The sequence below is a fragment of the Lutra lutra genome, chromosome 18 (assembly GCF_902655055.1).
Source record: "Lutra lutra chromosome 18, mLutLut1.2, whole genome shotgun sequence".
Lineage (NCBI taxonomy): Eukaryota > Metazoa > Chordata > Mammalia > Carnivora > Mustelidae > Lutra > Lutra lutra.
This window is the reverse complement of record NC_062295.1, coordinates 31,471,493-31,483,811: the sequence shown is the minus strand read 5'-3', so window position 1 is coordinate 31,483,811 and position 12,319 is coordinate 31,471,493. Positions and strand designations below refer to the sequence as shown.

General features: G+C 57.7%; 1 protein-coding gene across 1 annotated transcript in view; it reads right to left on the bottom strand.

The window, feature by feature from the left end:
- Positions 1-12,319, bottom strand: part of SRRM3 (serine/arginine repetitive matrix 3) — a 53,355-nt gene that overhangs the window by 17,897 nt on the left and 23,139 nt on the right. The window contains exons 3-5 of the mRNA XM_047714458.1: positions 8,126-8,227; positions 597-725; positions 430-510 (exon numbers count right to left, since the gene is read on the bottom strand). Coding sequence (XP_047570414.1) covers positions 430-510; positions 597-725; positions 8,126-8,227 — 312 coding nt within the window. The remainder of the gene's footprint in view (positions 1-429; positions 511-596; positions 726-8,125; positions 8,228-12,319) is intronic.

Sequence of the window (12,319 nt, the reverse complement as noted above, 5' to 3'; positions counted from 1 at the left end):
CAGACGTTTGCCAGGGTCTCATTAGGGGCAGGTTGAGGAGGACATACAGAGGGGGAACCACAGATGTGACCCAGCTGACATTTCCTCCCCAGGCCACTCATACACTTGGTGGGGGAAGGGAGTGCAGGACGGCTGGTGGAAGGAGGAAGGGAAAGCACGAGCAGATGGACTGTCACCCAGGGGTCACTGTGTCCAGTTTGGGGGGGGGGGTTGGTGAGTGCCAATGAGGGGACTCGGTGAGGAGAGGGGGCTAGGTGCAGGGGTGGGGCCCCACCAGTGAGGGGCTCGTAAGGGGGCGGGATTCAGTAAAGGCTGAGGGGCTCCGCAAGGGTCGGGGCTCCCAAATGCAGCGTCGGGTCTCCTGCCCACAGAGGGGTGGGCGCCCCGGGAACCACCGCCCCTCCCGCCCCCGCCCCGCGGCGCTCTCACCGGCTTCGCCGGTGGCCGCCTTTCTTTTTCTTCTTCTTCTTGGGAGGGGGCGACGCGGAGCTGCTGGACCAGTGCTTGGTTCTGGGGAAGAGGGGGAGGTGGGGTGAGGGAGGAGGGGCGGCCCCAGGCCCCACCCCCCGCCGCCCCCTCCCGCGGGGGTCGCTGACCTGTACCCTCGGTGCCCGCGGTAGCAGGCGGCCGGGCAGTCGCAGTCCACCGGGCCGTCGTCCTCGTCCAAGGGCGCGTACTCCAAGCCCGGCTCCGCGCCCTCGAGCAGCCGCGGGGTCTCCGCCACGCTGCCGGCGACAGGGACGCTCACCACCCGCGTTTGGGGGCCGGGCCTTCCGCCTGCCCCTTTTCCCCCACGCACCGCCCCGGGACCCGGTCCCCCGCTAGGTCGGCGGGTGCGGCCCCGACCCCTAGAGGGTCAGGCGGGGATCTGGGTGACCCAAATGGCCGCCTCCAGGGCAGCCCCCCGCCTCAGCGGTGCCCTCCCGCCTCAAGTCGTCCTCACCCCTTCTGGCTCTCACGTCTCAGCGAGGCCCTCCCCTTACCCAGCCCCTCAGTCCCATCCCCGGTGCTCCTCTCCCCCGCCCACCTTTCACACACCGAGCCCCTTTCACCGACCCCTGCCCCTGAGCCCCACTGTCCTACCCTTGGCCCCCTGCCCCTAGCTCTGCCCCCTCCCCCCTCCGCAGCCCCCCTTTCCCTCGTGAGCGCCCACAGAGCCCCTTCCCATCTTCTAACTCCCCCTCTCTGGCGTCAGCCTTTCCCTAATCCGGGCTCCCCGGCCAAGCCCCTTCCCTCTCCCACCCCCCCTACCCCCCACCCCCGCCCCGCCCCGCCTCTCCCTCCACCCACCCCCAACACCCTGTCCCCAGCCCCGGCTGCCGCTCTGAAATATTCACGGCCTGCCCTCGCCCTCGTCTCCGCGGACTCTCGAGGCCAGGCTGCTCTTCTCCCGCAGCCCGGCTGTCATCCATCACTGTCCGGTGGCGGCAGCGCGGGCCCCAGGCCTTCGCCGCCTCCGAGGCTTCCCATCCATCTTGCGGAGCCCTCCCAGGGACCGCCGCGGCCTGTCCCTGCTGCCGGCTCCAGGGCCCCCAGCCCCCTCTGCCACAAATGTTTGCTCGCTGGGGGCACCTGGCTCGGGGATACTTGCTTCCTAAAGGCAGGGGGGCTCCCAGCGAAAGCATGAGCTTGGGAGGTGCACACGAGCCCTCCTTGCCCGTGGGGGGGCCCTGAGTCCCTGTGTGACTTGGTACCTGTCCGCCCCCTCTCAGAGCCTCTTCTTCAGGATGACTGTGATAACTCTGTTGCGGGGCTGCTGGGAGAATTCGCTGTGCTAACCAGTACTGTACAAGCTCATTTTTTTATTGAACAGGCCGGGAAGGGGCCCTCCAAAGGCCCACCTCCGGGGCAAGGGCTCCAAGGGTGGGGGGCCTCCCCACCTGCCATCCTTCCTTCCAGGGTGGTTCAGACAGTGACCCTCCCGGATGGAGGCTCATCCCTGGTTCATCTCATCCCCTACCCTCACTCCTGTGTGCCCTTTACCAGGCTCACACTTTCCCTGGCCAGAGGAGGGCAGGCCCGCGGGGGCAGAGCTTTAGGGATATGACATGAGCTTTCGGATTCACAGACAGCTCTCCAACCAGGCATGGCCATGCTCACCGAGTCTCTACTTCCTTGTAGCTCCACAAGCAGGAAAAGAATATTCCCCGCTAAGGAGAGAGGATTAAGTGAGATTCTGTCTGGAAGGTCCTGACACGAGCAAAAGGCCCGGCCCACGACAGTTGTCCCATGCATGGTCACCACTGATAGACGGAGGGACCTCTGTTAGACACTATGACACCTCCTCTTCCAGGGTCGTGACACAGGAAAGGAAGACAGAGCAAGGGAGGCAGACCACAGCGTTGAGGTGGAAGAATTTCCAGGGCCACATGTCCAGGAGAGCAGCCATGAATCTGCTCTTTAAAGAACTGATTTTGTATTAAAAAAAAAAAAAAAAAAAAGAATTGGGCGGGGTGTGGGGGTGGGATGGGGGCTGGGTGGCTCAGTTGGTTAAGCGTCTGACTCTTGATTTCGGCTCAGGTCATGACCTTGGGGTGGTGAGATCGAGCCCCGGGTCAGGCTCTGTGCTGGGCATGGAGCCTGCTTGAGATTTTCTCTCTCTCCCTCTCCATCTGTCCTTTCTCCCGCTCTCTCTCTTTAAAAACAAACAACAAACAAACAAACACCTCCCCCCCAAAAGAAGGTAACCCAAATCCGACAGAGGTAGCTAGCCTTGGGGCCAATATCAAGAATGCCATTTGATTTCTTTTTTTTTAAAGATTTTCTTTATTTATTTGAGAGAGAGAGAGATCACAAGTAGGCAGAGAGGCAGGCAGAGAGAGAGGAGGAAGCAGGCTCCCCGCAGAGCAGAGAGCCCGATGCGGGACTCGATTCCAGGACCCTGGGATCATGACCTGAGCTGAAGGCAGAGGCTTTAACCCACTGAGCCACCCAGGTGCCCAAGAATGCCATTTGATTCATAAATACAAACCTGGTCTGGGCAACCTGAGGGCACGGGTAGGATGGGAGATTTTTCTGGGGTGGTGGAGGAGGGGTTCATGTCACTCTCCCTATCCCCACAGAGCCATATGTCCCCACATCCCTCCATTCAAATCTCTCTGCTTTCCCCCACATTGCTCACTCTGAAGCCAGCGGCCTCCTCCTTCCTGTTCCTAAAATCTCCAGCTCCTCGGCCTGTCCAGCCCCCCGCCATCCCCAGCCCTGTCACCCCCACACAGCCCTCAGCCACACAGATGCCTGACACATAAAACACAGTCTTTAGCAAAACTTAAGGGCACCCCAAACATCGTGTGGGTGAGCTGATGGCTGGAGGGAGCCTCCGTTTATCTCGACACAAAAGTGATGAAGGTTATTTACAAAATAGAATAGCTCTGTTTGGGTACTGCCTTCTGCAGGGATCCTTTGCTGCCTGTAACTTCCAAACTCCTCCTTCCCCGAGCTGTGCCCTCCTGCTCTGCTGCCTGCATCCCTACAGACAACTTTCTTCCTTTGGCCTAGGGATAGAGCTTCTGCCTCCTCCCTCCCTGGGGTCCTCTCATGAGGCCTTTCTCACTCTCTGGTCCTTTCTGAGAGGTTTACTTGGGGTCTTGTCTGCTGGGAGCCTTGAAAGACAAGCGTAGAGCATGTGTAGTGGGCTCAGGGAGAGAGGCACAAGGTCTCAGAACCTTCTGGTAAGACTTGCCCTGCATATTCCAGGGGTATAAATAAATGGGCCTAGGCCATGGCCTCTCTTGCTGACTTTGTGCAGCTGGTATCAGGACATTTGTTTTGTAGGCTCTCCCAAGGCTAGGACCCTGGATTCTCCTAGCCTGCCTCTCCTGGATGATAATGTCACTAACAATGATGTTCTCTAACGTTTCCTTGACTCCCCACGGTCCACAAATCCCAATCCGAGCCACTACCTGGTTGAAAGAAATCGCACTCCCCTCCCGCTTTACAGATGAATCAACTGAGGCCCAGAGAAGGAAAGGAACATCCCCTACAGTTTTGGAACCTTTAAGTAAAGAACATAAGTTCACTTGGACAGTCGGCTCTGAGAATTCACGTGCAGACAGACAGACCTTGACTTTCCCGGCTGACCTCTGCTGCAGAAGTTAGCTCAGCCACCGCCTCTCTGCTTTAGAGACACGGTTATAGGCGTATGCACCAAATTCCAGACTGGTTCAACACTTCCTGCTCTTAACCTCGTGTTTGTTAGCTAGCCAAAGCCTCACCACATCTGTGGACTAGGCAGGGGAGGCCTTCCTCCCTCTTGATGGAAGAGACCAAGCCCCACAGAGCAGGCCAGAGCCAGCCACACGGTCAGGGGTCTCCTGCAGAGGGACCAAGCATGGATGGGGGTTCCCCATCGCATAGGACACTTGTTGGACTGGCCGCCCTGGGCAAGGCCCTGCCTGGGTAATGACTGCCCATCACATGTCCTTCTCATGCCAGCCATTTCTCTGATGGACTGGTTCCGTTTGCCATTAGCCAGGAGCAGAGTGGCCAGCTGACAGATGAATGAGTCCAGACAGAGGAGGGGAGGACTTCAAGCAAAGGGTCTGCCCTCTCTGCTCATTCTGGAAGCAGCCAGCAAGCCAGACCTGCCTGGGGACTGGGCAGGGGGGAGGCGGGTGGGCAGGGAGGGAGCAGTGGCAGGAACAGGGATGAGTTAGGCCTGGGGCCTCTCCTCTGGCTCCTCACAGCACCCCGGGGTGTATGGCTAATACCAAAATTACTAACTAACCTGTCACTAACAGGTTATAATACTAATGCAGGTGTTAGGGACTAGTCCAAGCACCTGACGTGTGTTTATCTCATTTAGTCATTTAATGCACAGAACAAGTCCTTAATATTCCCATTTTATGGATAAAATAATGAGGCCCAGAGATGTGGCTGGATGCAGAAAATTAGATGCACAGAAAAAAAAAAAAAAAAAACCAAGCCCAAAACATTGGAATTTGCTCACTGTGTGAGGGAGTAGCTTATGAATATTGTTTTCCATAAACCCTCTCTCTCCCAACCATTTTGTCCTGTTACATAACTATGAAAGCAATTATTCTTAAAGGCTGTCTATCAGAGCAAGGGAGAGAAAAATAAAAACGGACTGATAGCCACTAGAAGAACTGATAGCAGTAGAAGTAAGAAAGCATTGTGTGGATTCCAAGGAGGAGAAGGTTTTACTTTTATCCTGAGAATATTAGGAAAGTGGTCGTTAGATGCAGGCCTGGACGATGGGGTGAATGTGAACCAAGGGCAGAAGGGGCCAGTATGAGCAAAGGCTTGGACGGGAGGGCGTGCAAGAGGGACCTGTGATCTGTCAGCAGGTCGGGCTGCTGCTGTGTGAGGCTGAGAGTGCGGACAGCCTCTAGTGCTGAGCCTCCCGAGTCCAGCCTTGGCTGTGTGGATGGGGAAGGGGGAGCCACAGAGGGTTTCTGCAGCAAAACAGGCTCCCTATATAGACCAGTTTCCAAGGACAATGGCGTGTCCTCTCTCAATGTCTCTGGGACTTCCTCTCTCTCACTCGCTTCCCGATTAGCGTGCCAGCTGCCCCATGATCTCCCTGCTGTGTTCCCCTTCTGATTCCTCTTCCCAAGAAGAAAGCCCCCAGATACCAGTCTGACCACATCACACCTCCCAGAAACCTTCCACTGGCTCCCATCATCTATGGAATGGATGTCCCGTATCCAGTGTGGAGACTAGACCCAAGGGGGTCTGTCTCAAGAGACTGTCACTCAGACCAGCCCATTAACTTAAGGAAAAAAGATCCCTGGGGACAGAAAGCTTTAGGAGTGACTCGGCCCCTTTGAGACTCTTTTATTGAGTTGGAGGTGCCATAATGGGTGAAAATCAGATGTCCTTCCCCACTTCCTCCCAGTGTGGTGACCCTTCTGCTGGCCCTGGCTTTGTCACCTCATTCTAAGAGGCCATGTGATTTCTCCAGGTCTCAAAAGGCTGGTGTATGAGGGGCTGGGGTCCCAGGGGCAGGAAGCCAGAGGCATGAGCACAGGGACAGCTGGGTGGTCCACTGTGTAAATAAAGAAGTTGGGGCGCCTGGGTGGCTCAGTGGGTTAAGGCCTCTGCCTTTGGCTCAGATCATGATCCCAGGGTCCTGGTATCGAGCCTCGTGTTGGGCTCTGAGCTGAGCAGAGAGCCTCCTTCTCTTCCTCTCTCTCTGCCTGCCTCTCTGCCTACTTGTGATCTCTGTCAAATAAATAAATAAAATCTCTAAAAAAAAATAAAGAAGTGAAGGCCCAGAGAAGTTAAGACCTGCCCATGTCACACAGCTGGGGTGTGGCGGAGCTGGGATCCAGGGCCCAGGGGGTTCACACTGAGCTTAGAGGTTACACAGGTGAGGTGTCTGGTGCCAGAGCCCACACTCTCCCTCCACTACCCCAGACTCTGAGGTAGGAAGTGAGGCCTGCTCAGAGGCCAGCTCCGCAGGAAGCCACAGGACCAATCTGTCACCAGCTCCCTGTCACCTCTCTGCCTTGGGCCTTGGGTTCAGCACGGCAAACAGCTAGCCAACCCCCACCCCCAATCCAGGCTGCAAGGATTCCAGTCAGCCATCAGACTCCTTGGCTTGCTGTAGTCACCAGCATGCTATTTTCACACTGTTGGGGCTGCCTGAGCTAGGAGAAGCCTCTGGCCCGTCTCTTTTCCCATGTGGAGGAGGAAACAGACTTCGGGGGGGGAATCAGGCAGGCTGCACTGTTCTAGGCCCCAAGGAGATAGCAGTAAACAAACCTATAAAGATCTCATCTTCAATATCTTCGAACCCAGGAGTGGGTGCCAGGACCCAGCCAAGGCTACATTCTCCTCTGCCTCCAGAACAGGAGTCCTCCCTGGGGGGGCATTACCGAAGGGAGGGCACAGGAGTGGCCGAGGGTGCTGTGAGTTCAGGGTGGCTGGAGAGGGACCTCGTTGCCTCTGAGCCTGGCTCCCCCAGATCACCCACGAGCCCCCCACGAGCCCCTCACGAACCCCTCACGAGCCCCTCACGAGCCTGCAGCTGCTCTGGCCATGTTTGCTCCTACCCATCCCTGAGCTGGAGAGGTGAGGTTTAGGTGAGGTAAGGTGACACTACCCCCCCCACACCCCCGGAGCCCTCAGCTGCCAGAAGGAAGAAGAAAGGGCTTCCCCGCTGCCCACCCAGGTCCGTCTACACCCTCAATGCCGTCCGTCCTTACGACAGCAGCAACGGGAAAATCTCTCAGAAGGTGCTGCTGTCCTTTTCATTGGTGTGACATAAGGTGACAGGGGTTTAGGGCCTCAGCAAGATGCCTGCTCCCCAAGTTAGTCCCACCGCAGAGGAAATGCCAGGAGCGTTTACCTCGCCTGAGTCCGAGTGGGGGCTCCCAGGCTTAGCAAGGGGAAGGTCCGCTGGGTGGATTCCGTGATGCTCCCTCTGTGCCCACTGCCTGCCGGACATGGGGCTCGGGCAGCCATTCCCTGACCCCCGCCCCCCGGCCTGGACACAGGGACAGGCCGCCTCCATCCTCCTACAGCAGCCTGCGGCATTCTCGTCTGGCTTCAAGTGGTTCCCAGTTCTCTGACATGAGACAAACCTGCTTCCCCATCACTTCCCTGTCTGATGCCCAGGGGCGCACCGTACACTCCTCCTGGCCCTTGACAGGTGCCAGAGGGGACCCCAGCAGAGACCTTGCTCTCGTTACCCACGAGACTTTGGCCACACGAGCAATGGGATTTGGTGGGTTGGTTCCTACTTTCCAGAAGCCATGTTTACTCTGGGGCCCATTTTACAGGTGGTAATAGTTGGGGAAGACGGACTGGCCTGGGGCCACACTGTCAACCAGCGGCCACCCCTGGGGTCAGAATATTTCTAGGTTTCCCTGATTTATAGCCCAGGATCCCCAAGTTGGGCTCTGGGCTGCTTCTCTCACTGCTGAGCCATAGATAGAACCCAGAGCATCAGGGGAGCTCTGGGGGATGCCGGGGTCCCAGTGGCCCCTGATTTGTGCCCGGGCCAGACGGGAGCTTCTAGTAGATGGGTTGCACGCCCTCTCCTCCACCTTGCACTCCCGTCCCAGCCCCCAGAGGGAGCTTGGAAAGGCCCTTCTGGCACCCCACTGCTGCCTGAACTCACATCCTCCCTTGCCCCGCTCCTAGGCAGGGGAGCACTCACATGTGGCCCCCAGGTCGGTCCTCCCTGGTGAGCATTCCTTCCTTCTCCATCAGCATCTGCCGGAAAGTCCTGACCTTCTGCCGGGTCTCCTCCTCTGAGTACCTGTAGGGGCACAGGGACAGTGAGGGCTGCTTTCTTGGCTTTCCTTCCCTCCCTGCCTGCCCCCCCCCATCACCGGTGTACCTTCCAGCTTGCAAGGACCTGTCCGAGGTCCCACCACCAAGCAAGGGTTTCGGCGCTGGGGACGCTCAAGCCCTACCCATCTGGCACCACACCAGACAACCCACCAGCCAAACAAACAAGCAATGACTGGCGGAACAACCAAAGGAACTAAAGGAGCCGTTGTTCCTAGAGGTGGGGAGACAGTTCAGCGGAGGCCATGCCCTTCCTCCCTGTCCTCCTCCACTCCCACGGCAGACCGCACTCCCACAGCCAGACTACAGGCGCTCTCTGGAGACATATTAAGGGAGAAATGAAGATCCAGGCCTTGTCTGCTTTTCTGGCCTCAAGGACATCTGATCCTCACAATGGCCTTGGGAAGGCCTCAAGATCATCCCGACCTCTGCATGAGCAAGGCTGCCTAGTGGCTTGTCCCAGATCCCAGTGCTAGACCCATGGCTTCCTCGTCTGGCGCGGGAGGTGGGGGAAGTCTGGTCTTGAATGAATGCCCTGACTTCTCTGTTCCCTTCCCCCTACCCACCTAAGCCCGGGCTCAGGCTAGGGTCCAAAGTCCTTGCTTCCATGCCCCGGGGTCCATCACGACCCTCTCTCTCTGCACCCCTGTGACAGCCTCTGGAGGGCTTCTCAGCTCCTCTGGAAAGTCCCCTTCCAGCCTGTGTCCGCACTGCCCCGGGGCAGGGCTGTGGGGGGGGGGGGGTCTTAGCTCACCCAGCCCCTTGCCCTGTGCCTGGCACATAGCAGGCGTCTGTAGCTGAATGAATCTCAGGATCTTAAACCCCTCACCCCCACTTCCTGGGCTGCAGGTCATTATCCCAGATGGAAAATATGGTGGCAAAATATACACGGGGTCTCCTCTGTTCACCATCCTCTCTGTCCACACAGCAGACCCAGGCCTCTGCATGGAGCTTCTCCATGAAAATGGCAGGTTGTTGTCCTTCAGGGACCCCACGACTGTCATCCCTCCTCATCTCCTCCCACCTTCCCTCCCCTTCTCCGACAGGCATTTGGGATTGGCCCAGCCCTTTTTGGAGAGCAATTTGGCAAGTCCTTGCAAAAGCCTTAAAAAATGAGCACATCTTTTGACTCAAAATTAACTTGCAGGTTTACCCCGTGGAAATAGTCATGGCTAAGCACAAAGGCGTGACTCATGGGATGTTTACAGCAGGACGGACACCCCCACCACCAGGTTAGGTGCCCACGTTTGCGTTTCCATAGCAACCTGTACCTCCAGGGGCCGGCAGGTGGCTCACAAGCTGGTCTACCTGTGACTGAATCCTCTGTATCCCGCGCAGGCCTGGGAGATCCCTGAGGGCAGGGGCCTTGTCTGTCTGGATTGCCATCATGTCCCCAGCATCAGACACCTTGTCTGCCAAACGTGGGGTCCACATTTTTTTTTTTTAGACAAACAAGTGGCTGGTGATGGAGAGGCATCGAACTGTTTGCAGGTTGGATGTTCCTTTTGGACATCCACCTCCGGTGGCTGCGTGGCTGGAGGCGAGGGATCTGGAGGCCGGGAGGCTGGCCCTGGGCTACTGCAGGGGTCTGTGCAGTCAGAGTGAGAGAGTGGCCATGAGGACACAGGGGAGAAGCGGACAACTATCCATCAAGGACGCAGGATGACTGGGGTCTGGGGACTGACTGGGGATGTCAGGGGCTGCATGAGAAGCACAAGTTGCTTCTTAGCCACATATCCCCTGACCCCAGCTGAGGTCTGTCCCTCCGCAGGTTCAAGCACCTGTGATGTGGCCCACCATCAGGAGGATTAAGTCCTGCCTCCCTGGGGCAGGGGCCCCTCTCTTCCAAGCCTGGGTCTTAGCTCATCCCTGTCCCCCCCAGTCCCTGTTAGCCTCAGACCTGCATTTGGCTGGAGGTGCCTTGGCCTTGCTCGTTGGGCAGTGCTCACCTGGGCTGTCCTGGTGCCCAGGAAGAAGGGGCGGTGGCGCGTTCTGAGCAGTGGAGGCACGGAGGAGCTCCTCCCACCCCACCTCCTCCTCGGGAAACCAGCTTGTCATTGGCACCGGCACAGAGACAAATAGTAGTGGCCCTTCGGTACTGCCCAGACCCTGACTCACAGGGCTCTGGGAGGGAGAGACAGGCTGGCTGGGCCGTTAGGCACGGGGCCCTGGGCCCGGAGGGGTTGGGGAGAAGATGGTCCAAGAACGAGGCTGGGCCAGATCCTCAGTTGAATGGGATGAGCTTCAGGCCAGGGTCACGTTCCCCAGACTCCTGGGATCTGTGGAGGCTGGGCGGTAGGAGTAGAAGTCAGGGTTTCATTGATACGTGGAGCAGGACACATGCAGGGACTGAGGGCTGAGCTCACAGCTGGTAGGTCCAAGGCAAGCTGACAGACTCCAGCACGTGTCATTGGGAGGCCGGGAGGGCTGGGCTGAATCGACGGGGAGGCATGGGGAGGACCCCTCTACGTCTTGGGACATCTTGCTGGGAGAAGCTGGGGACCCGGGGCTGGGCAAGAAGGTCTCAGGTACAACCACTGCCTCCACGTCTCCTGCTCCTTCAAGCCTCGTGAGGTCAACCCTCAGCTGGGGCCACGTTGGACAGCGATTAAGGGAAGAGGCCGAGAGCCAGGCCGTCCTATTTTTGAGTCCTGGCAACCCCCAATTCCTAGCTCTGTGACCTTGGACGAGTCCATACACCTCTCTTAGCCTCAGCCTCTACATCTGTGAAATGGGATAGTAACTTGTCTTTCATGGCTGTCGCAAGGACTGCAGGAAATGATGCTTACAAAGCACTTTGTGCAGTGGGTGGCACATAGTAGCTGCTCAATAAATAGTAATGACCAAGAACTATTTGTCTCAGAGCAGGAGGGACAGAGGGTCTCATGGTCCTAGGCCCCCTGCCTTTTTCCATACCACAGCCCCTGCCAGATCAGCATCATCCCAGGTTGGGAATCACCTGGGCCTCTTCTCTGTGTTCTCCTCGAGGCAAGGGCCGAGATAGGAAGCTGGTGCCCAAACTGTCCGCTCCTTGTGGAGGCAGCGGCACCTGCCAACTTAAGGCCATGCAGGGGGTCCAGCTGCCATGCCAAAGTCTCAGACTAAAAGTCAAAGGCTTGGCCAGGGAACTGGGGACAGGGAGGATGGCGACACCTGTCTCAGTGTCCCCACCCCCTCGCTCCAGCCCTCAGGCTCTCTTGTCATCCCTCCACTCTAGGGACCACAAGGGAAGGACAGGCCAAATTCGTTGTTGCTCCCTGGACCGCCCTCTGAGGTTGGAGTGTGGTAAGGAGACGCTGCATTTTCAAGGAGGTCTCCAGAGTACAAAATGTGTCATTCTGCCTGTCTCTGCCCAGACCTGGACGTTCCTACAGTGTCGCTTTCTCGGCCACTACTCTGTTCTTCCCTGCAGCTCTGAGGCGGTGGGTGGCCTTCCTCTTCCCATTTGACGGATGAGGAAACAGAATAGGGAAAAGGGAGGCTTCCAGGCTCCAAGCCCCAGGGGCAGAGCCATGCTCTGTGCACCTCGGGAGTCCTCAAAGGAAGGGGCATAGGTGGGTGTGTGTGTGGCAGGCAGTTGGGGCTGAGGTGGGAGCAGCACATCACACAGGCCTGGGGCTCCGGCCCTAGACTTCCGGTGACTACAGGCCGCCCCCGGAGGCTGCTGGGAAGGCAACTCCCAAATAGCATCAATCACCAGTGAATTAGCCGGCCATCCATCAGTATTAGGGAAGGGATTGCTTTTTAATGGGGCCAAAGAATGTGTGTTCCTGTGACTAGTGGGAATATTTGTCAAATGTCTGAGAACCTGGTAAATAAGCTCGAATGAACCAGTGTTTGTGGAAATGGATAATAATGACCGGATGTCATGACAGAGCGAGGGTGCCCAGTGCTGGTGGAGCACCTTCCGGGGACTGGCCGGAGGTGGGGGAGCCCCAAACATCTTTAACTCGCGGGACTTTCTGAACGACTCCCTATTTTCCCAGGCCAGGAGCTGTGGCTTGCTCACGCCTGGATTGTGGGGTTCCAGAGTGGTTGTGCTGCTAAGGGTTGGGAGTGG